Source organism: Myotis myotis, unplaced genomic scaffold (genome assembly GCF_014108235.1).
Source record: "Myotis myotis isolate mMyoMyo1 unplaced genomic scaffold, mMyoMyo1.p scaffold_m19_p_11, whole genome shotgun sequence".
Lineage (NCBI taxonomy): Eukaryota > Metazoa > Chordata > Mammalia > Chiroptera > Vespertilionidae > Myotis > Myotis myotis.
In genome coordinates, this window is record NW_023416315.1 from 38,430,514 (window position 1) to 38,454,733 (window position 24,220).

The 24,220-nt window shown below is 38.4% G+C and overlaps 1 protein-coding gene across 5 annotated transcripts in view; it reads left to right on the forward strand.

The window, feature by feature from the left end:
- CDK6 (cyclin dependent kinase 6) overlaps positions 1–24,220 on the forward strand; it is a 216,973-nt gene that overhangs the window by 49,753 nt on the left and 143,000 nt on the right. For all 5 annotated transcript variants that reach the window (XR_004970908.1, XR_004970909.1, XR_004970907.1 and 2 more), the window contains exon 3: positions 14,708–14,843. Coding sequence is in view for 1 of the 5 variants with exons in the window: in XM_036328189.1 (XP_036184082.1) it covers positions 14,708–14,843 (136 nt within the window). In the remaining 4 variants the exon portion in view is untranslated. The remainder of the gene's footprint in view (positions 1–14,707; positions 14,844–24,220) is intronic.

Consider the following 24,220-nt stretch of genomic DNA (forward strand, 5'->3'; position numbering starts at 1 on the left):
AACCCCAAAATCAACATCTTTACTTTATTATCACACCTCTTTTTTGGACCCAAAAGAATATTACTCAGCCTAATCCTCCACTTAATTTATCAGACTTAGCTCCGGCTATTTCTAAAAATATAGTGTACTCTCTTATAGGACAATTTAATATTTTGATTGATTTATTTATTGACTCAGCGATCATGGCTGGGTGCCTCCAGTGAGTCAGGTATGTTGTGATAAAAATAGGAGTCTTGGCTCTGGAAGTGGGAGGGTAGAAGGGAGATAAGTGAGGATAATGGACGATGTTCACCCCTGAGCAGACTTTGTGGATGAGTAGAGGAGGTCACCAGATAGAAAAAAGGGGAGCTTTCTAGGCACAGGTGGTGGCAGCTTGTGTTAAGGAATTACGCACATTTCAGGAACTGCAGATATTTCAGGATGGGTAGAATCTAGTTAAATAAAAAGAATTGAGTGGTAATTATGGTCAAGATCCGGAGGGTCCTAGTAAGCTGTGGAATGGAGAACTGACTACAGCAGTTAAGAGTGAGGGTTCTAATGCCTGATTATCTGAGCTCAATCCTGGCTCCTTATGTACAAGCTTTCAGATGGTGGGTGTTCTACTTACCTTCAATGCCTCAGTTCTTTAACCTTTTGCAATTTAAAAAGGTTATATATACACACATATACAGATAGAGAGAGAAGGACTTATGAAAGCAGTTGAGGCATTGTTAATTTTTCTAAATTGCAAAACATTATGGAAAGTATGATTATCTTCTTTTTGTTTAACAAAAATAGAAAAGAAGCTCTAAGACAGCAGGGATCTTGGTTCATTGGCCTTAATAACCCCTAAAGAATGTAGGAGCTCAGTAAATACTTGGTTGCATTGGTCTTTCTCTGCTGCTTCTATTTCTCTAATGTATTTGTATTTCTTACCAGGGCTCTTGTAGACACTTTTTATCCATTTTCCTCACCTCCAATTTTATTCCCCTACAGTCCAGCTTCTAGTCTGCAGTCAGAGTGGTATTTCCAAGTGTTAAAACTGACCATAGTATTACTCATTGCAAAGTCCTTTGATTATTCCCCAATGCCCATAAGATAACTTCCAGGCTTCTTAGCCTGGATTACCAAACTCTTCTCAATTTCGCTTCTGTGTACTTTTCCAGCTCTTCTCTTGCCATTTTCCAAGATAATCACCAAGTCATGCCAAACTATCCACAGTTCCCTAAATATGAATTTCCTGCATACCTACATACCTTTGGATACGTTGTTCCTTCTACCTGGCCTGTACTAAACTTCCTTTACTTATCTGGCAAATTCCAGATCATCTTTGTGATGCATCTCCTGGGCCACTCTTGCTCTAGGCACATTTGAGTGCCTCTTATTCAGGGCTTCTATAACCTCTTGAACTCTTTTACAACCCTTAATGTACATGGGATAACTCTATTGGGCTAGACTCGCAGCGGTTGGCAAACTCATTAGTCAACAGAGCCAAATATCAACAGTACAACGATTGAAATGTCTTTTGAGAGCCAAATTTTTTAAACTTAAAGTATATAGGTAGGTACATTGTTATTAACTTAATTGGGGTACTCCTAAGGCTTAGGAAGAGCCACACTCAAGGGGCCAAAGAGCCACGTGTGGCTGACGAGCCACAGTTTGCCGACCATGGGGCTAGAGAGTTAGCGAGGGCGGGGACTGCATATTCTGTCTTCAACTCTTCATCTACAGCAAATGGATTTCTTCTCCTATATCTCCACCTCAGAACTTCCCAGTGTTGGTGTGAAGCCTGGTACCAATTTTTCATCATCTAGGATGAAATTAGAAAAATAAGGGCCTGTGCTGAATTTTGCAGAAAGCTAAATCTGTGTACATTTTGGGTGTTAAAATGTGCTCTCTTTATGAAATACCTGATAGTAGATGGTAGGGTGTATTTATGTCTTAGTTGGCAATGTTCTGTCAGAAACCTATGTTTGTTGGAAATTTTACAGGTCTCTGCAAACCACAGGTCTGGGAACACTGCTGTATCTCATGGGGTGGCACCAAGTCCCCAAAGTCAAAAGCCTATGAGTCATCCTTGGCTTTTCCTCCATCCTCATCCCGCCACCCCCGCCACATTCAGACACTTAGCAAGTCCTGCCAACTCAACCTCCTAAATATTTCTGGAATCTGCACTCTCCTCTCCGTCCTTGCTGCCAATTCCTTAGGACAGGCCCTCTTTATTTTCTTGCAGTAACAGTCTCCTTACTGGTCTTCTTGCCACTATTCCCCTCTTATCCATGCCCATCAGAGTGAGCTATTTAAAAATCAAAAGTGCGTGCTCATTGCCCACAAAATAAAAGTTTCTGATGGCATATCAGGTTTATCTCCAGTAGGGTTTTTTGCTGTCCCTTGTTCACACTTTCTCTTGGTCTTGAGTGACTTTCTTTGCCACTTGCTTGGGTAACTCCTAATGGTCTAAGACAGCTCAGTTGTCATTTCCTCTACAAACCTTTTTCGTAGTTTTGGGTTAGGAGCCCCTCTCTATTTCTCTTAAAATATTCTGTATATATCTCCACCTCAGCAATTCCAGATTAGTTAATATTATTGTTTTTATGCCTGCCTTCCCAGAAGACTGAACAACTTAAGACAATGTATTCTATCCTTTGATCTTTCTATTCCTGGTACTTAATACAATACGAGGGAATAACATATTTAATAAGTAATTTGTTGGCTAAATGCATTTGTTCAGTGTTATAAATAGAGGTACACTGTAGAATGTTCACTGACCAGAGTGAGAGGTGAGGACAGGGAGTCTCCATGAGGTAGGAGACAGAATAAAGGCCCTCTGTAGCAGTCTAGGCAAGAGTGATGAATACCTGAACTCAGGAAATGGAAGTGAATGGAGAAAGAAACACTTTGGTGATGGATTGGTGAATGGTTGGAGGTATGGGGAAATGGAAGAATCTAAAATTACTTGAAGGTTTCTGGACTTACTGGTAGAAAATTGGTTGGATGTTGGTGTGATTCACCAAGGAGATGAGCTCTGTTCTAGACATTTGAAATTTTGGTTGGGTTTAAAATATTGGTGTTTAAAATATTGGTTGGGGCTGTCCAAAAGGTAACTGGGTGTGGGGAGAGAACTGTTTTTGAGAGACAGGTTAAGGATTCACCACATTTAGGCATATTTGAAGCCATGGCCATGAAGGAGATAATTATCATTTGTTGTTTGTTATGTGGTGGTGGTGGTGAGAAGAGAATAGTTGATAAGAGAATAGGACCATGAATGTAGAAGGTCCAGATGGCGGAGATGGAGAAGCCTGTGAAGGCTTCTAATTGAAATCCTGGTTCTGCATCTTATGAGCTCTGTCACTCTGGACAAATTTCCCTCCGAATCTCATCTTGACTTCATCTGTAAAATGAGAACATTAGTACCTACCTACTAAATAAAGATATTGAAAGAATTTAATGAGTTTGCATATGTAAAGTTCCTGGTACAGTTCCAGGTTCATTCTAATGCTCATAATGATAGATTAGAGAGGAGATTCAAGAAAATATTTCTGAGGACATGAAGATAGTTTCAAAACAAAGAATTTTTTTATTACACTGGAGATGACAATTAACATCTTAAAACTTCGCCAAGCCGGTTTGGCTCAGTGGATGGAGCCTCGGCCTGCAGACTGAAGGGTCCCAGGTTCAATTCCGGTCAAGGGCATGTACCTTGGTTGCGGGCACATCCCCACTGGGAGGCGTGCAGGAGGCAGCTGATCGATCTTTCTCATCGATGTTTCTAATTCTCTATCCCTCTCCTTTCTTCTCTGAAAAAATCAATAAAATATATTTTAAAAGGAACTTATAACCAATCTAGTTTGAAAGAGTAGTTTTATAGTATATAAAAACTTTTTCAACCTTTGTCAGATGGCTCAGTTGGTTGGAGTGTCATCCTATATGCCAAGATTTTGGGTTCAATCCCAGGTTGGGGCAAATGCAGAAGTCAACCCATGAATGCATGGATGGATGGAGCAACAGATCGATGTTTCTATCTCTCTCTCTCAAAACAATAAATAAATAACAATAATAAAAAATACTTTTCGTATACAATTCTGTCCCTCCCCCTTAGGCTGTTATTGTCACAAATTACATCTTTATTCATTGTGTGGCCATTAACATAGATTTATTACTGTCGTATGCATTTGTCTTCTTAAAATATTTTTATTTCTTTCAGAGAAGAAGAGAGAGGGAGAGAGAGAGAGAAATATCAATGATGAGAAAGAATCATTGATCAGCTGCCTCCCGCAGGCCCCGCACTGCAGATCTAGCCCACAACCCAGGCATGTGCCCTGACTGGGAATCGAGCCATGACCTCCTAGGTTCATAGGTCAATGCTCAACCACTGAGCCACACCAGCCAGGCTGAATTTGTCTTTTTAATCATATCAGGATAAAAAGAGTTTGAAACTAAAATACACTAATATTGGCTTTTATTACCTTTGCCAGTTTTTTTTGTGTGTTGTTCTTTTTGGATTTTTGCTTTTTGACTGATTTGTAATCTGTATCAGTGTGGATCTCCTTGCCTCATATTCGTGCATCTAGAAAGTGCTCAAATAAAGGATCACAATGACAGTGATGAATTAAACTATTATAATTTAATGATAATAATAATGATCATGAATTATCCACCAGTAGAACATAATCAGTATATTGTGCTTAAAAGTCAAGAAAATGTTAAATGCATGCTACAAAGAATTCCATTAAAAACTTATTTTTTAATTAAATGTATTGGAGTAACATTGATTAATAACACTATATAATTTTCAGGTATACAAGATTCTGATTTGACATCTGTGTACTTTTAATTATTGCATGCCCCCCTCCCAAAAGTCTAGTTTCCTTTTACCTTATATTTGACTCTCTTTACCTACTTCACCCTCCCTCCACCTTCTTCCCCACTGGTAATGACCAATCTATTGTCTATATCTATGAGTTTGTTTTTGTCTGAAAACTTTAATTTTTAAAAAGTTGGAGGGCTTAAGATGGGTAAGAATAAGGTATCTAAAATATTTACTTTTGTGAAATACCTATTTGCCTAACAGATTCCCAGTATGAGTTGTTCCAATGTGGTGATGTTGTTGTTGTTGTTGTTGTTGTTGTTGTGTGTGTGTTTTCAAAAGAAAAATTCTGCCTTGGAGGAGTTATAGTTACAGCTACATTTACAAATTCTTATCTGCTTTAGTTTTTAATCATTCTTAATACCATGAAATATTTACCTGCCTGAAATGTTTTTCGACCAAAGATCAAACTCTATTATAAAATTATGTGGACATATTAAAAATCATAACTTAGTATTTATACATTCTTGCATCTGAACAAAACACCTCATTTCAGATCCTTCAGTTTAGTAGTTGATAGAGCTACCACTTCTTTTCTCTTTTCCAACTGTGTTTTGTTTTCTTATCTTTTAATAGTTTCCTGAGGGTGTTCTTAACACAATAGCTCCTGGAAATTTTGCTAGAATAAATCTCATTTTTAAATGTAAGATGTTAGAAGTTAATTTTTATAGTGACTTTTTAAAAAAACATGCTTTCGTTGTTTTGGTTGCTTTTACCTCGTTCTATTAGAAAGGGCACAGAATTTTTAGTCAGGAGACATAGGTGTCGTACTCCTTTGTTTAGCTAGCTTTGCCATTGTACACTCTCTCGACCTGTGTTTCCTCATTATTAAAACAGCTGTACAGCACCAAGTAATCCCTAAAACTTTCTCCATACTTATAAAATTCCATAATTATACCATGCAGTACTTTTCTTTGGCTTGTATATGGTGACCATTAGGGTAATTTGAAGACTTTGTGAGCTGTTGTTGTTTCTTTTGTGTTCCATAGTAATTCTGTCGCTTTCAACCTGACAATTAGGCAGATATCAGAGAAATAATTTTATTTTTCCCACATTCTTTTTTATGGAGTTATCCCTTATTGGGGGAGGATCACAATTCACATACCTTGCCCAGCTGGTGTGGATCTGTGAACCAGGAGGTCACTATTCTCTTCCCAGTAGGGGCACTTGCCCCGTTTGTGGGCTCAGGCCCCATTGGGGGGTGTGCAGGAGGCAGCCAATCAATGAATATCTTTCATCGTTGTTTCTCTTTCTCCCTCTCCTTCTCTTTCTGAAATTAATAAAAATATATTTTTAAAAAATCAGATACCTTTAGCAAGACAGTAAATGCCTGCATATTATTTTTTTCCCTCAAACAAAGTTAAACTTAAGTTGTTAATATATTTAATTTTAAAAACCACCTTTTCAGGATTGTTGATCAGGATTTTCTCAGTAACGTGGAGGAACAGATTGAAGAAAAGTATATGAGTGATGAAAGGAAGAAAAGTTGAATGAGAAAATAAGCTTTTATAATTTTTCCTGTGAATTTTCTGAAGACCTGTTTTTCTCAGCCCAGCATGTAGAGCATACATGGGATATCCAAGCTTAGTGAAGACATTTGGGAATTGGCATTCCTGCAAAGAGTGTCAGCAGGGTGTCTCATTTGTCACAGAGAGGTATCTGCCCCCAAATGCTGTGCTACATACAGAGGGGTCAGGAAATTAGGTTATGGAACTAGATAGACTGACTTCACATCTCCACCACTTACTGTCCTTGAGCCTCATGCAAAAAACTAAACCTTTCTATGGCTATTTCTTTTCTCTTTTTGTTTTTGAAGGACTTTATTGAGATACTAGAAGCCCAGTACATGACATTAGTGCACTCGGGGAGAGGGGTGTCCCTCAGCCTGGCCTTCACCCTTTCACAGTCCGGGAGCCCTCGGGGGATGTCCGACTGTTGGTAGCCTGACATCCTTAGCGCTGCCTTGGAGGCAGGAGAGGCTCCCGCCACCACTGCTGCACTCACCAGCTGTGAGCCTGGCTTCTGACTGAGCAGTGCTCCCCCTGTGGGAGTGCACTGACCACCAGGGGGCAGCGCCTGCATTGAGTGTCTGCCCCCCCTATACTCCCACCCCCTCATACCCCAACTCCCCCCCCCCCCCAGCATAGCGACTGGTCATTCAGCTGTTTGGTCAATTTGCAGATTACCCTTTTATTATATAGGAGACTTTACATAACATCAGATTCACCTGTATAAATATACAGTTCAGTGGTTTTAGTATGTTCATTGTGTAATCATCAACATGGCCTAATTTTAGAATATTTTATCACCCTACAAAGAAACCCAGAACCCATTAGCAATCATTCTTCATTCCTCCCCCACCTCTCCTTCCCCACTCCCCCCAGCTCTAGGCAAGCACTGCCTCTGTGCATCTGCCTATTCTGGACATTTCCTATAAAAAAAAAAATCATGCAATAAATGTGTGGCCTTTGTGACTGGTTCCTTTTACTTAGCATAATTTCTCAGGATTTATCTGCATCATAGCATGTACCTGTACTTCATTCCTTTTTGTTACCAAAAGTATTCCATTATATGAATATGCCACAGTCTGTTTATCTGTTCATCAGCTGATGGACACTTAGGTCGTTTCTACTTTTGGGTCTTATGGATGATGCTGCAGTGAGCATTTGTTTACATACATGTGTTTCTTCTTCTATAAAATAAGTAACACCCCATAGAGTTGTTGTGAGGACTCAAAATGCCAAATATGGAGAAGTAGCTAGCAGACAGGGAGCAAACTAACAAGTGTTCGTTAATAAATGCCACATATTAGTGTGTGATTCCTCATTTAACATCAGTTTTAAGATTTGACCTAGAGTACCGCGCTCTCCTAATGACCTAAAGGTTCGTTCTTTTACTTTGCTCCTGACTTTTCCCTGCGATATAATTTTGAAAAATTTGATTCATTCAATAAACATTGAGTACCTAGTGTGTGTTGGGGAGAATTAAAAGAATATAATAAGCAAAGTTAAAGTTTGTATTTATTTGTATTTTTTGCTGCAAAAAGCTGTTTCTATTTGGTCCAGTGCATGGGAGAGGGCTCCAGGGTGGTTAAAAGAATGGCTAGTGGTTTCAGGGACAGAGGCTCAGGCAAAAGCCAGACACCAGGGGTATGCAGAGGGCCTCTCAAAGGGTTGTGCTTGAGGGTGAGCCTTTCAGAGATACTTGCCCAGCCCAGCTTGGGGACCCCCAGCCTTTGGAGGTGAGTCGGGTGGTCACCTGTGTACTTGATGAGTTTCACCTGCTCATCCAGGAAGTGGTTCTCCAGGAAGCCCTAGAGATGAGGGTCTGTGCAGGTAGAATGCAGGTAGAAGACATCCCAAATAGCTCCTCTGGGGCCGAGCTAATCGCACACCAGTTTTGTGCTAATCAGTTCCAGTGTGTTTCTATATACACAAGTTTTAGCGTTTGCTCAGTTTTAAATATTTACTGTAGTGCAAGTCACATCTTGTAAACTTGTCCAGTTTTGGGGATTCCCATTTAATTTGTAAAACATTTTTTGGCTAATGGATACAAAGATATTAACTCATAGATCCACACTGCCAGGTGTATGCAAATAGAAGCTAAAACTAGATTAATAGAATCTTTAAAGATGAACTGGGAGAAAATGAATCATGAAACTTTCTTGTAACACTCTCTTTAAGGCTGTAAGGAATGTAATGATTCAGTAAGTAAAAAATGTTGACTGTATTTGCTTGTCAGGTTATGGGTAGCCTTAAGTGTAACAGTACAAAACAAAAGGGTTTCCCTGCTTTAGAGTTACTATTGATACACGTTCCTGTCTGTTTCCCCTTCTGAGCAACAGTGAGGTTGGAGAGGGGTTGTTTAGTGGAGGGTTTCAGGAGAACATATGTTCTAGCCTTGGACTCAACCTTTAAATTAATTAAATTCTATAACTTTGTATTGTTTTAAAGTATTTCTTGCCACCTCACTTTATTTTCTATTCTAGGTGCCATATTTCTGTTTTGTGATGAGCTTGTCTCTCTTCTTCCTTTCTCTACTTTTGCCATAAGTGTTCCTTAAACCAGGAACCTCAAATAGGAATTCTGGGAAGAAGCCTCATGGCTTCTTGGGAAAGATGAATTAGTCTGATCTGCGGCTGTCAATTACTTTTGCCCAGTGGACAAGCTCATGGAGAAACCATTTCAGGCGAATAGTCTCCCAGCAAGTCAGAGAATGGGTATAGTTACCACTGCTTATGTGCTTGAGCTTAATTCATTTTGTCTGATGTATAAGACGTACTTGAAGTCAGATAGTAATGTTTCAAAGTCATTTGATCATTTCAAAATATTGATGCATGCCTTAGAACTATTTTTTGTTGCAACAGAAACCCAACTCAAACTGGGGAAGCATGAAAGTGACATTACTGGCTCCCATAACTAATAAATCCAGGGGAGGTCGGCACAAGCAGGTCCCGGTGCTTAACCAGTATCACCCGGAATCTCTTGCCTGTCATCTCTCTGCTCTTCCTCTGTTTGGTGTTGGCTGAGTGTTCACCGGGAAAGGCTCACTGAAGTGGTGGCAGAGATGGCCGTCAGCAGCTGCAGGCTGATCTGTTGCAAGTTTAGTAATCCCAGAATACAGAGAGCTCTACTGTCCCAGAAGTTTTAGTTTAAAATTCCTGGGACTGATTCTCATGGTCCTGTCCATCCCTGAATTAATCATTGTCACTCTTTTTGTCCAGGGTAGATTACATGCTATCCAGCGCCCATGCCCCCAATACCATATTACCTGAGTATGGGATAGAGTCGTTCCTCAACAGAAAATGAGAATATGGTTTCCAGAAGCGGTGATTGATGTAGAAAGGCAGACACCACCGATGTGCACTATAATCTATATCATAAAAGGCTTGTGGCTCTCGGGGCGGGTAGGGTGGGTTGCCGGCAGCATCTGCGGAGCGTGGGAGGTGTCACAGGGCGGCGGACATGGCCCTGATGGCAGGCTATGTAGAATGAATTTACTCCAATATGATATATAAAGTTTCATACACTGTTTATAGAATTTATTTGGAATTGCTACATACCCATGCATCATTACTTTTAGTTTTATGTATCAGCCTTTTCTCCCACATCTAGATAGTAAAGCTCTCAAGGGCAATACCTGCCTTTAGATATATTGGAATCTCTCAAACCAAACACAGTGGCTGCACACAGTAGGTACTGATATTTTATCAATGCCCCTAAAATGGCGATTTCCTTCTGGCATCCAGGATGCTCATTATTGTTGGTGGCAAATACTTCTTACACTATCCAGTGTCAGTTGAGAATAAATGCACACCCAGTCCATATTTATTGAGCAAAATGTGAACACCCTGGCCAGTGTTCAGTAGTGTAGGCCTGATAGAATGTGTGAACATAAATTTGTTGCATGCAAGCTCTAGCCACAGAATGTGCTTTTGGGCTATAAAGGAAGAGATTAGAGATTTTTTAAAAGTCTTCTCAATTCCAAAGACAGGCTGTAGTTCAAGTAAAATTTTGTTTAGGGCTCTTAGTCAGCTGTGCCCGACGTCTTATATTTGATGTCCAAAGATTCAAGCAAGATTATGGGGGGAAAAGTGACAGGAAAAAATCCTCATAGGACTTCCTGTGACAGGTCAAAGTTTAATCACAGCAAATAATGCAGGTTTCCCTTCTATTATAAGCACAATAGAAAGGCAGGGCTTGTGTCTCCAAAGCATGTTGTTTGGGAGACCTTTGTAAATGATAATCTTTGGAAATCCCAAATTTATTGGATGTAATCCCATCCATTAGATGAAGACAACTTGCCTATGCAATAGATCCAGAATAGCAAGTTAGAGAATACGGACAGGAAGCAATCATTAAGAATTACAATGGGTAGGATGCAGAGTTAATTCACGGAGATGTTTTGTTATGAGATAATTACATCATCGGGACAGCTGGAAAGCTGCGTGCTGTGCTGGACCACAGTGCTTGCTCCAGCCCTGCAGCTGGGGGTCAAGACAATAGAGACAGTGAGAGAATTACTTTATGAGATAGTGGGGGGCTTGGCTGACTTAATTGTGCCTCTTCTGGATTGTGTTTTCACAGCTAAACTGGATTCATGGACTCAGTAAGTGCTGAGAACCCCTTTTCACTTCTACTTTTTTAAAAATAATTTTTGAAGATATATTTTTATTGATTTCATAGCAGAAGGGAGAGGGAGATAGGAACATCAGTGATGAAAGGGAGTCAGTCATATATTGGTTGCTTCCTTCATGCCCCCTGCTGGGGATGGAGCCCTCAACCCAGGCAGTGCCCTGCCCAGGAATCGAATCCTGACCTCCTGATTTATGGATCAACGCTAAACCACTGGCCAGGCCACTTCTACTTTTTGAACATTCACTTGGGTCACATTAAGCGAAGCTCTAATGGATAAATATTGAATGGTAGTTTTCATTTCCTCTCAAAGTAATCTGAGATATTGCTCATATTCAATACAGTGTGGTTATATTTCTCTTATGGAACTGCAGTCATTGAAATGGTATTTTTGTCAGTTTACTGACCAGCAAAAAAAAAAAAAAAGTTTAAAAAGTCTTGAGATGGTAGTCAACACAAGGAATCATACAGTTGAAGTTATTTTCCAGTGTTTGTTCAAATGTTCAGACCTGTCTGGTTCTTTGGGTTTACAAGTGTAGAGGTTCTAGGCAGCCTGGCCACATCCTCATTGGTTTGTATAAATATATTACAGATTATTGCCCTCTTGCCAAATATCAGGGATTTCAGTTCCTTAGCGTAGTTATTTATGTGAGATTTGCATCTATTTTCTCTTTATTTCCCACCAAAGTGCCTATTATTTTGATTTGTGGTAATTCCAGGGGGAGTCTTTGTAGATGAAAAAGCATCATATATATTATATTCTAAAATGCTTAAGATTAATATTTATAACTGTTGAGTCACAAGACATTTTCCTACCCATTATTACTAATATAACTTTTTTACTCTGATAATGTTTACTGAACAATTAAGTCAAACTAAATTTCTTATTTAAGTGAAAAGCAGTATTTCCCAGAACTTCGGTGGAACACTGGGCTATAGGATGTTGGTACCCAACATTAGAACCAAAAAGGGGATATCCTGCAGGTCCTCCTAGGACTTTTACTTCCCTCGATGTCACTTGTGAATTTTGGAAGAGAATGTGATACGCTCGGTTTCCCACATGAAATTAATAATGCCACCTTTAAAGAGGATTATCTCCTTGAACAGCATGAGCTGCTCCTACCTCACACCATTCTTTTTGTAGCCTGGAATATGTATATACATTAAAATTCATATAAGAAGATTCCACACTGTATACTATGACACATCTCTTTAAAAATTCCACTTTTTAAAAATTGCCAGTTAAAATTAAGGCCTTTCAAATTGGCAATTACAGAATAGTCATGGGGATGTAAATTTCAGCATAGGGAATAGAGGCGATAATGTTGTAGTAAGTATACTAGTATATGGGGACAGGTGGATAGTGGAAATATCAGGGGGAACATTTTGTAAAGTATCTGATTGACCACTATGGCGTATGCCTGAAACTAATGCAGAATAATACTGAATGTAAATTGTAATTGAAAAATAAAAATTTAAAAATAAATAAAATAAAAATAGGGCTTTTTCTCAAAATGGTGAGTCTTAATATTTTGAATAGAGTGATATAACTTTGAGGAAAAGTACTTGGGTGGGTTAGATGTTATTCTTCTATTGTGTCATACAAAGAGTGCTTGCAAACGGTTTCACGAGCTGAAGCAACATTATAGGCCACGGCTGTTTGGTAACTTAACGGTTTGAGAGCAGGTGACTTTGGCTCAGCCGTGTGTTACGATCACTTCATTCTCCAGTTATGTCCCAGTCAGACGTTTCTTTTCCTTTTGGAAAGTACTTAACTGTCTTACATATTAAAAACTCTAAGTGCAATAAGAACTAGAGTTACTGAAATCATTGCCGCCAGAAGCAGTGGCAGACGCTGTGTCTTCCTTGAGGAAATGTGATGGGAAGCATGTTTAAAGGAACGTTTATGAAGCACAGGAGCAGTGGTGAAGCCCCATGTTTGACCTTGAGTTTGGTATAGTCCATCTTTGGTTCATTGCTATTTTATTTTATTACAAAAATAGACCCAGCAGATAGGAAGAAGCTTGGTTATTTGGAACTCCTTTTTCTTCCAAAGGAAATAAAAAGTGAAGCCATCAAAGTCTATGGGTCTAATGGGAAGAAGATGGTTCTCAGGAGCCTATGAATACATGATAGGTTACTCGGAATTACCCAATTTATAGAGTTCTTTTGATAGACGTCTCGAGTGTCAGATCCATGCACGATAGCAATCATGTTTTTTCATAGTGTGGCACTCAGATGTCTTATGATACTTTCTTTAATACATTTAATAACTAGGAGTTTTTACTTTATCAGAAGAGTGTTCCAGAATAAGTCACATTGGTGACTTTGGAAGAGTTTAGAATTTAGAAAAAATAACTTTGGAAGTAGATGATTAAAACTTTAACAATCAGAGTACTTGGAAGTAGATAAATGTAAGGAAGAAATTCAGTTGATCTTAGTGGATTTGAATGGAGTGGTAGAACTCACCTCAAACTGCCCATAATTAAAAAGTAGTTTGAATCTGGCTGTGAAGTGTGTGTGGTTGGTTTTGGTATTGTTCACCCCACTAAATTTAACTTACAGTGTTCTTTAGTTTAACATTGAGTTTAGATTCACAGAGAATGTTGTGGGTCCCATATAGCCTAGAGACATACAGTCGGGTGGTATGGTAGCCAGGTAGGCATTAAAAATTTAACAGAGGTAATATACAAAGTGGATAATTGAGAGTCAACCCTGCATTTTAGTAATTGGGTTATGTGCACATTTATAGTTAGTCCCTTTAAAGAGTGTTATTAAGTTTTTAAAATGAAAGAAAATAATATGAATAACATTTTATTAGCCTTTTCTGAGTGTTTATATTACATCCTTGTCAAGAAATTTACTGACATCTTGTTTATGAGTGGCTTAATTCTTCAAACAATTGCTGAACATCTCATGTACTAGAGAGTGTACTTTTATGACTGAAATCAAAGGAAAATGTGTCTTTGACTCTATTGTTTTGCTGCTAAAAACTTTGTTTTCAAAACTTAAATTTTGAATTGGTGTAGGATTTTATGAAAGAAATTGAATTCGCCCAGCCGTACTTGATCATGAAGTTGGTTAGTCTGTCTTTATCATTCAAGGTGACATAGTTTACCAATGCAGTTTCTTCCCTTGAAAAAAAAAGTTCGAATTTTACAGTTTTAATGAGCATGATATTTGGAATTTTAAAGCTAGGAATGTATATATACCCTTTCTAGGGAAATCATTTGATTGACCAGAATGAGAAGGCTCTCTTAGAAATAAACCAAATTTCTCCATATTCCATCCTACTTATTTTCACAGACATGATTGTTCACACCTTAAATTCCAGGGAAAACTTCATTGCAAAGTCCAGCATCTCCAAAGAATGCTCAGTCAGTCTTTTTAATAATTCTCGAACTGTGAGCTAACCTATGTTTTTCCTAGGCTGAACCATGTTTTTCCTAGGCTGCAGTGTTTAAAACTATCAGCAGCAGCAAGGCCCACCTAAGGTCTTAAATAAGGAAACACTCCACAAAGATATTCTCAGGCTCCACTTGCCTTCCTTTCTCTTTGCTACTGTGTGTCAAGTCCTATTGGGTATCCTTACAAATTATCACAGGAATGGTCAACACTGGCCCTGTTTTTATTCCTGTTTGATCAAAATGAGGGACATATATAAGACGTACAGGTTATTTCTTTGCTTACTGCCACCTACTTACACTCTCTCTCTTTTTCCTTTTAGGTTATTTGATGTGTGCACGGTGTCACGAACAGACAGAGAAACTAAACTAACATTAGTGTTTGAACATGTTGATCAAGACTTGACCACTTATTTGAATAAAGTTCCAGAGCCCGGAGTGCCCACTGAAACCATAAAGGTACCAAGAATCGTCTTTTTGCCTGGTCAAACAGTCACACTATTATAGTCTATTAAGCAATGGCATTCTTTCCTTTATGAAAATTGCCAGAATTGGAGCTTTTGGAACTCAGTGTATAGATAAATATATTTAATATAGCTAAGTGGGATATATTGTAGTTCATTAATGTTAGGGCTCAGTGGAAAATCCTTTAGTTCTTAATACCTTTATTGAAAAATATCTATTTGTTAATTATGTGGCCCTAACTTTGGAAAGTATAATGCAGTAAATATAGCTCAGTGTTTTTCTGATAATTCATGTACTCTGAGAGATATAATCTGAAACATCATATGTGAGCACATTAGATATTTTACTTGTATATTGACTCCAGGATATACCATGCTATACAAATTGGAAATACTGGTCTCAGGCCCTTCTTTCTTCAATTTTTCTCATTAATAAAAACATTTATAGGAAGCTAGTGCTAAGGACCATCCCAAACTCTTGGGATTTAAAGATGACTTAGGTTTTTTAGAAGTCAGCAAGCTAAATGCAGTGTACTGACTAGAAATCCTTTCTTCCTTTAAGTCTAATGGAAAAAGTTGCTTATAAAGTTTAGTTGGTGTCTTCGTTCTACTTAACTGAACTTCCCAGTAGGTCTTTTAGATCTATGCACATCATGTGCAGATTTTCATGAAGACCCTTTGTTTTTGTGAATTAGGTGACTCCTTATCTTATTCGTTGTTTATAAATGAGTTAAATCATATTTATAGGAATAAACAGATGAAAATAGTTTATTTTTTTTTAAAGACAAATCGTCTGTATTATTTTTTAAAAATATATATTTATATTGATTTCAGAGAGGAAGGGAAAGGGAGAGAGAGATAGAAACATCAACGATGAGAGAGAATTATTGATCAGCTGCCTCCTACACAGCCCCCATTGGGAATTGAGCCCACAACCCAGGCATGTGCCTTGACCGGGAACTGAACCTTGACTTCCTGGTTCATGCTCAACCACTGAGCCACGCCAGCCCGGGAAAAAATAGTTTATCTTTTAAACAGAGTTAAGAAATGTCTTTTAATGATAGCAAGTGGTATTCCCAGATACTGACATGTAGAACTTGATTTATTCCTTTGGTTTTAGACTAATATAGAATTTACTTTCTCCTATCTGCCTTTCATAAAAGAATATGGTGCTCAAAAATTATCCCATTTCTTTCTGAGCAGTTTTAAGGACATTAGATCTCTTTAAATGTAGGTATTCCTAACTACCTGTTCTTGCTCCTCTTCTAGCTCTATACCCATCTTTCCTCTCAAATTCTGTTCCATTGACTTTAGTTTTCTTCTTTTTGAGTTTGTCTTTGTGCTCAATACCTGTTTGCTAGAAGAGAGCCCATGATAGGCTTATTTTCCCCATTTACATATATCACATAACAATGTTTCAAGTTCTTTTAAATACCTTTTGGGGTTTTTTTAAGGCAGAAAAACACCCTAAGTATTTGTGATGGTTGATAGTTGGGTGAACTCATTGGGGAAATCTTGTAATTATTGCATAATGCTCATGTCAGTCTTTGATAAAGTAATTTAAGGGTATAATCCTGAACTGATCATTGTCATTGAGAAGATCGTGAGAATAAAATAAAACCATAGGTGTTTCTTTCCAACATTTTAAGTTGCACCTTAATTCTAAAAAAAATTAATAAACACATATAGACAGCTTATTCATACTTCATCTTGAGATTTTCATCACATTCTTTAATCTCTTTTCTTGATGTCCCAAGATATAGCCATTCATGTTGATGGTGACCTTTGCTTAAAAAAGCTTCATGCCTACTGTACTACAAACTCAACAAATACCAAATTTTGTCTCATAGGTTTATAATTGCCATATCTTGCTTTCCTCTTTCTAATTCAGAAGTTATTTTTTTATCTACTTAACTATGGAGGACTTCATTGCTATCTTTGTTTAATTTTTATTTGATCATTTGAGATTTGATATTGTCTTCTTGGACTTTCATGTTTAATTAAACTTATAGGCAGGAACACTTTTAGGGTTCATGATAAATTTTCAGTGTCTTTGCTTATATAGCACCTTCCATTTATGGGGACTTCATGAGAAAAAAAAGAGGGGGCTTTCAGATTGTTGTTTTTTCTCTTTCATGCCTTTATCTGCCGCCCTATGAGAAAGGATCAGAAAGAACTGTAGACAAATTCCTTCCCCTTGTTCCTTAGTCATTTGTTAACTGCCTCCCAGAAAAAGAACCACTATATGACAGGATGTATATGGGGAGAGGCTCCTGTGTAAAATCATAATGCTTTCAAAAAGTAATGCCCTCTTTTTCTGAACTGTCATTTGGTACTTGGGCCTCCCTTTAATAGTACATTATCTTTCCTTGTATAAGACCTGGCTTATCGACTATCTAATCAAGTCTTTGAGAGCCTAATATTCTTTGGACGTTCTGTGAATGTAAAATGCTTGATGAAGTTGGCAATATAATTTCACGAGTAGGAATTCGAAGACCCTGAAAGGGCACAAAAGATCAGCCTCCTCTCCAGAATAGGACAGGGCTCTTTTAGTGCAAGACCATATGGCCTCTTTGGATGACTCAGTCCTGGAATAGAAATTATATTTTATTTATGCATCTTTGACAAATGAATTCTCTAGGGCTTGAGAAAGCCGAAAAGGTTTGTGTGTCTGTATGGGTCATTTTCTCTGTGAATTACATTTCATTTTATCTTCAGTTGAATGTTTCTTAGAGATTTCTGTTGGTTGTAATAGTTTCAGTCAGAGATTACATGTACTATTAGGTTTGTTTAACAAAACCCAGACTTCAGAGGCTGACACACACTCCTAATAGCACCTGTTTTCTGCCTCTGGGCAATATCTGTTTTAATGAATAATATCTGCCTGCAGTAAACAGTGGCTCTGGTGTCAATATGGTATGCCGGGGGCTGGTTCATCTTTTTAGAGCTGACATAATGGGACGTGACTGACCGGTCCCCTGTACTGCAGATGAGGAAAGTCTCCCAGAGCTTCCCTCCTCTCACCCCAAAGGAATCGAGCCATGGCCCCTCTCTGTTCCTGGTGGTCTCCACTTTGCCTGAATTATGAGCAGGTGATTTGTCTCATCTTTGCAGGACACAGAACAAATTAACATGAAAATATCGCTTCTCAGAAAACAAGGCAGGCTTGAATGCCCTGTCGCTGCTGGTCATTAGCCATCTGCCACCAGCACTCATACTCTGTTTATCACATTTGAAATTCAGAGCAGATGTTGCATAATAAGGTGATCTTAAAAACAAGGCAAGAGATTCAAAGAACAGATACTTCACAATAACGATAAGGATCCTGGAGGGAAATTCTTTTCAATCTAATGTCATGACTGGAGTAATCGAAGAGACCATGTTTTTTAAACGCACACGCACACATCTCTCCTTATATTTAATGCACATCTCTCCTTATATTTAATGCAAATTGCTTTTAGTAGTAACATGGAATAAATTGAAAAGAAAGTACACATGTGAAAGATGCCCGAGAAGACTGTTTAATGAGTTTCATTTTAATAAGCAAAGTGGGATGTTGTAATAGTAGTTCTGGTGCAAAAGACCTCAGAGGTCAGCCTTTTACTCTAAGATGGGCCTCAACTTAGAGCAGTTTGACTTCCTATAGTTCACTCCTGTAGCACAGTTGGATCTCTTAAGACTCATAGCTGGCCAGCATGGTTTCCCTGAAAGTCTGTTTTTTTATTGGTCCTCAAGATCCTATGTACCCCATACCTTCTCTCTCTCTCTCTCTCTCTCTCTCTCTCTCTCTCTCTCTCTCTCTCTCACACACACACACACACACACACACACACACACCATGCTTTCCTAGCCTCTGTGTAGCTGGGCTGCAGTTTCCTCTTCACTTTTTACAACCTGAGTCCTAAGAGTCTTTCATGTAATTGCACTCCCCTTTCACATCAGGGTAGCATTTTAAAAGATTGATTATTGTAATATTCTACCCAACCAAGTTTTGCACATTCTCTACCCTTATTATGCCCTATAAAAACACATTACTCATAGTGTGTTACCTATTGTGCTTAGAGGCATTCTGGTTTTTTAAAAAACGGGTATCTGAACTGTTATCAGGAATGTAACCTATATTATAGTTTTTCTTTGAAGAAAGTTAGCTTCAAATATAGTCTTTTGACTCAAAGGAAACATTTTCTCCACACAAACCAGACCCTCATGCACACCCTTGTGTATGACCTCCCCCAACCCCCACACACAGAATTTGGGGGGATTTTTTAAAAGAGGAACCTCAGATATATTGCTAAGCAAAAGTTAAGCAGCCAGTCTGAGAAGGTTAAATCAAAGTCGCACCAGCAATTGGCCCTTGACTCCAGTAGGAGAGATAGATGACCAGAAGTGAGTCAATACTGAGTTTACCCCAGATTTAGGGGGAAATGTAGGACGAGTGAGCTACAACTGTGGTACCTTTCAATAATTCAAGAAGCTTCTTCAGAGAATAATATTTTTAGATCATCTGACTTTGAGGTTTCTTCCAGAAATAAATCTTGAAGCAGTTTCCTGGGCCCTTGTAGTAGCCAAATTCATATCTGGAGAAAGAGGACAGAATTATGCAAATATACTTATCTAAAATATGTAATAAAAAAGTATAACAGTTATTTAGTGGTTTGGATTTTTTTTTCTAAAAGGAAATATGGGTTAAAAAGTAAAAGCTAGTGTCATTCTAAAGGTACTGCTAGACTGACTCACTAAAATAAATAATGACTAACTAAAACAAGCAAATGAAACTTTGATCAAGCTCAGTTGGAATCTCTTTAGAAAATACTCTCTCACCTTAGGCATTGGATCTGTTTGTAGAGTCCATTAAAAAGTTACCAGCAGTATATACCCAGTCTACATCACCATAGCGACAGATAGCAGAGTGATGCTCAGTATAGAAGAGGGATAATTCTCATCCAAGTTTAGCATGTGCCTAACCTTCCTGGTTACAGTCTTCTTTCTGGGCTCTTTCCTCTAAATCAGCGGTTCTCAACCCGTGGGTCGCGACCCTTTGGGGGTCGAACGACCCTTTCACAGGGGTCACCTAAGACCATCGGAAAACACATAAATAATTACATATTGTTTTTGTAATTACTCACTATGCTTTAATTATGTTCAATTTGTAACAATGAAATTGGAGGTCACCACAACATGAGGAACTGTATTAAAGGGTGGCGGCATTAGGAAGGTTGAGAACCACTGCTCTAAATGTTGGAACATTCAAGGCTTCACCCTTTGCCCTCTTCTCTTCTCTGCCTACACTTTCTGGCAGGTGATGTCATTTAACCCCAAATTTTCATAGATCATTTATTCTCCAGCCTGACCTCTCCCCCACGCTCTAAATGCATTATAGTCATCCAGGCATTTGATATCTTTTCATCAAAACATTGTCCAAGAATTATCTCCCAAACTCAAGTCTTCCCCATCTGCCCAGTTATTTGAGCCTCAAACCTAGGCATCAATTTTGGTTTTTTGTTTTCCTTAACTATCTTTATCCAATCCATTAAAGACCACTTTTGGTTTTATCCTCCAAAGATATCCCCAATTTCACTACTTCTCAGTGTCTTCATCGCTAAAGCTGTAGTCCAACTCGTCAAACCAGCTTCCTAACTCAACATGCTGCTTCCACTTCTGCCCCTTTATAGATCACCCTCTGTATAACAGCCTTGTTAAAACATGATAAAAGTGTTACTTCCCTACTGAAAACTTGCCTCCAGGGTTGCCTATGACCTATAGAATAAAATCAAAAGTCCTACATGATCTGCAGCTCTTTCTTCCTACACCCTCCAAACTCTCATCTGCCTCCATCCTTCTCCTGGTTCACTGTTCCCTGCCACACCTGCCTTCTTCCTCTGCTTCCAATATCCTTCCAGCTCAGTGTGTACTTCCTGTTCATCCTGTTTGGAAAGTTCCACATTTCTATTTCCTAAGGCCCACAAGTAGGATTTCTACATCTTATCATTCTAGTCCCAACTCACATTTTCGTGATTCCTTCTCTTACCACCTCAGCGAAAGCTTCGCATTTAGTGATGATTTACCACATTACACCACCTTGTCCTGTTGTCTTCTTCATAAGGCTGACATTATCTCATTAATTTTATGTGTTGTTTATTTTTCCCAACTGGAAGGTCAGAGTTTTAAAGTCAGACCTCTAGTTTATTATAGTATCCCCAGGTAGTAGCTTATATAAGGGACCCTATAAACAAGTGTTGGTAACCAGCCTACATCTTAACTTCAACCCTCTGAAATGTAGGCATCAATATTCCCATTATATAAGTGAGTAAACTGCTATTTCAAGGGTAGATTTTATGTACACACACACACACACACACACACACACACGAAAAGTAAGTGGAGGGCATGTCATATCTCAGCACATCCACTTGGCTCTTTTACTTTAGTTTTTATGCTGGGCAGGGACTCTGTGGGATTATCCATATTGTAATTAAGGGTTTGCTTTGGTGGTTTGGTTTAGATGTTGTCTAAAACCAGCAACTGATCTTCACTGAACAAAAAACATTTTCTCCTGTAATACAGCACTGACTTAACAAAATTCCAGAAAGTGTTCTCTTTCATTGTTGGACTGTGTTAAATATGTTTTATATTAAAGATGGGAAACCAAGAATTTGATTGATGCTCTTAATCATAGATCCCATCTCATCTCACAGGGGTATATATCTAAAAGATAATTTGGGCTCTGACTGGTTTGGCTCAGTGGAGAGAGCGTCGGCCTGCGGACTGAAGGGTCCCAGGTTCGATTCCGGTCAAGGGCATGTACCTTGGTTGTGGGCACATCCCCAGCAGGGCATGTGCAGGAGGCGGCTGATCGATGTTTCTCTCTCATCGGTGTTTCTAACTCTCTATCCCTCTCCCTGCCTCTCTGTAAAAAATCAATAAAATATATTTTTTAAAAATTAAAAGATAATTTGGTTAGTTACACATTTTTAAAAATTTAAACAAGATTCCAATAATTCACCTTTGTGTGCAGAGTTCTTCCCAGTCCCCACTATCAGAAAAGCAGCTTCAAAGAGTTAAGTTACTTTTTAAAATCTAATTGAAAATACTCTCCTTATATCTATGCATTTGGGTTTTTATTATTCTTATCTGGAACTTTCAGGTACTCATATATATTTTGAAGTTTGGAAGTTAAGAAAGCACCATTCTGCTCTGGCCATTGTGGCTCAGTTGGTTGAGCGTCCTCCCGTACACCGAAAGGTTGCAGGTTCGGTTCCCAGTCAGGGCACATACCTAGGTTGCTGGTTCGTTCCCTGGTCAGGGTGCATACAAGAGGCAATCTATCGATGTTTCTCTTTCTCTCTTACTCTTTGTCAAAATAATAAACATATCCTCAGGTGATGATTAAAGAAAAAAAAAAAAGCACCATTCTACTAGAGGAATTGCTAACAATTTGCAATCACTAAATTTTAATTAGTTAAAGGCCTGTAGAGAAGGTATCCATCAGTTATCTAATAGCATCTTATTCATTATTCCTAAGAAAATTGGAAGAATTAATTGGTCCTTTTATTGCAGTTAAGAAAATAGTGATTTCTTTCTAGTAAATATTTGTTGAATGAACAAGTGCTTTCACAAACATTTGGTAACCCCATAATGGCAGTCATGAGAATAAAATATCACCAGCATGTGAAATATTGTTGAGATTACTATCATTCTGCTCTTCCTCTTCCTTGTCATCACTCTCAAAGAGCAAAATTCTCCTAAAAGATTGACTACAGAGGAAAATCAAACAAGGAGTGTTTGACCTGATTTTGGACTCATGTATCATAGCCTTGTTGCCTGTGACACTTGAAGTCTTAGGAAGTAAAAGAGAATTCCTTGAATATTAGAAATAATCAAGAATAAATCTAACCTCTAAAAACTCTGGCTTCTACCATACATTGGTAAGCTTAATTTAGATGTCTGGAAAATAGACTAAACCCAATAAATTTTGAAAAAATGAGCTACCACCTAATAAAAGGTTAATGAAGTTAGTTAGGTAAGCATGATGCTCTGTTTCTCCCAGTGTGGTCAGTGAATCACCTACATAACCACAGCCTGGGGTGCTCATTTTACATAGCCCTGCCCTAAGCCATTCATCAGTCCCAAACATAAACTCAGGAGGGAGTTTCTAAGAAGTTCATATGACATGACTGGGAAATGGAAAATATCTCCCTTACATTCTAAGATGACTCTAACCTGTGGAATATTTGCTTGCCTGTGCATCGGTAACCTTAGCCATTCAGAAGTTCTAACCTAAGTCCAGGTGAAGTCAGGTGTGGCATTTTAACTAAAGTCGCCCACACTATGACACTAGTTTAAAAGTTTTAACTTTTAAGTTGTTTTTTTTTTATTGGAAAATGTTAACTCATTAATGAAGAGAAGACACTTAGGAATATGAGAATTCTAACTAGAAATTCTTAGGCCATACAGAAATCTATTCTTTAAAAAAACGTGTTCATAATTTAACCTTTGAAAGATGTTTTTTGTTTCATTTTACTTATGTTTTCATAGTTCTCTGTGATCTTAAATTAGTAAGCCATTACCAGACTTGCAAGTGTAACTAGTCAGAATTCCTAAGCCTGTTTTATAGATGAGGAACCCAAGCCATATGAATCCTAAGTGGATGATAGGCATAGATTTTTTTTCATTGACACCAGTGTGGCCAAACATAGTGTTCAGGTACTCCCCTTGGGGCTTGTGTATTAGAAGCTTTGATTGCTCAGAATTCTTTCAGTTGTGGTTCTAAGCCTTTAACAAATATAAATAGTAGCTTTGTTGATTTTTGTATGTACCATTGCTTTCTGTTGTCCCTGACCATACTTGTTCATTTTTCCTTTCTTGGGCAAAACCAAAGAAATATTTATCATTCTATTCTAGTATAGTCACACCACTTTTAGATGGGACAGCTAAAATAGAACATAACAGGGAACTGGGGACCACGGGGCATAGGAAGATTTCATCGTGAATTAAGTTGAGGAACTTCAACATTAAAGGTTGATTAAGTCTACATTCAGCAAGCAGATACTGATTTATCTGGAAACAGTGATCCTCGGTTGACGATGTTCGGATGGTAGGGTTAGCATGGAGTGAACACTTGATTGCTCCCTGTTGGCATTTTAATTTCACTGATGTATCATATTTTAATGTTCAAATCTGGAATTGAGAAATTCATCAACACCCATAGCTGAAGACCTGAAGTGTCCATTGAGACTAGAGCGGTTCTCAACCTGTAGGTCGCAACCCCTTTGGGGGTCGGACGACCCTTTCACAGGGGTCGCCTAAATACATCCTGCATATCAGATATTTACATTATGATTCATAACAGTAGCAAAATTACAGTTATGAAGT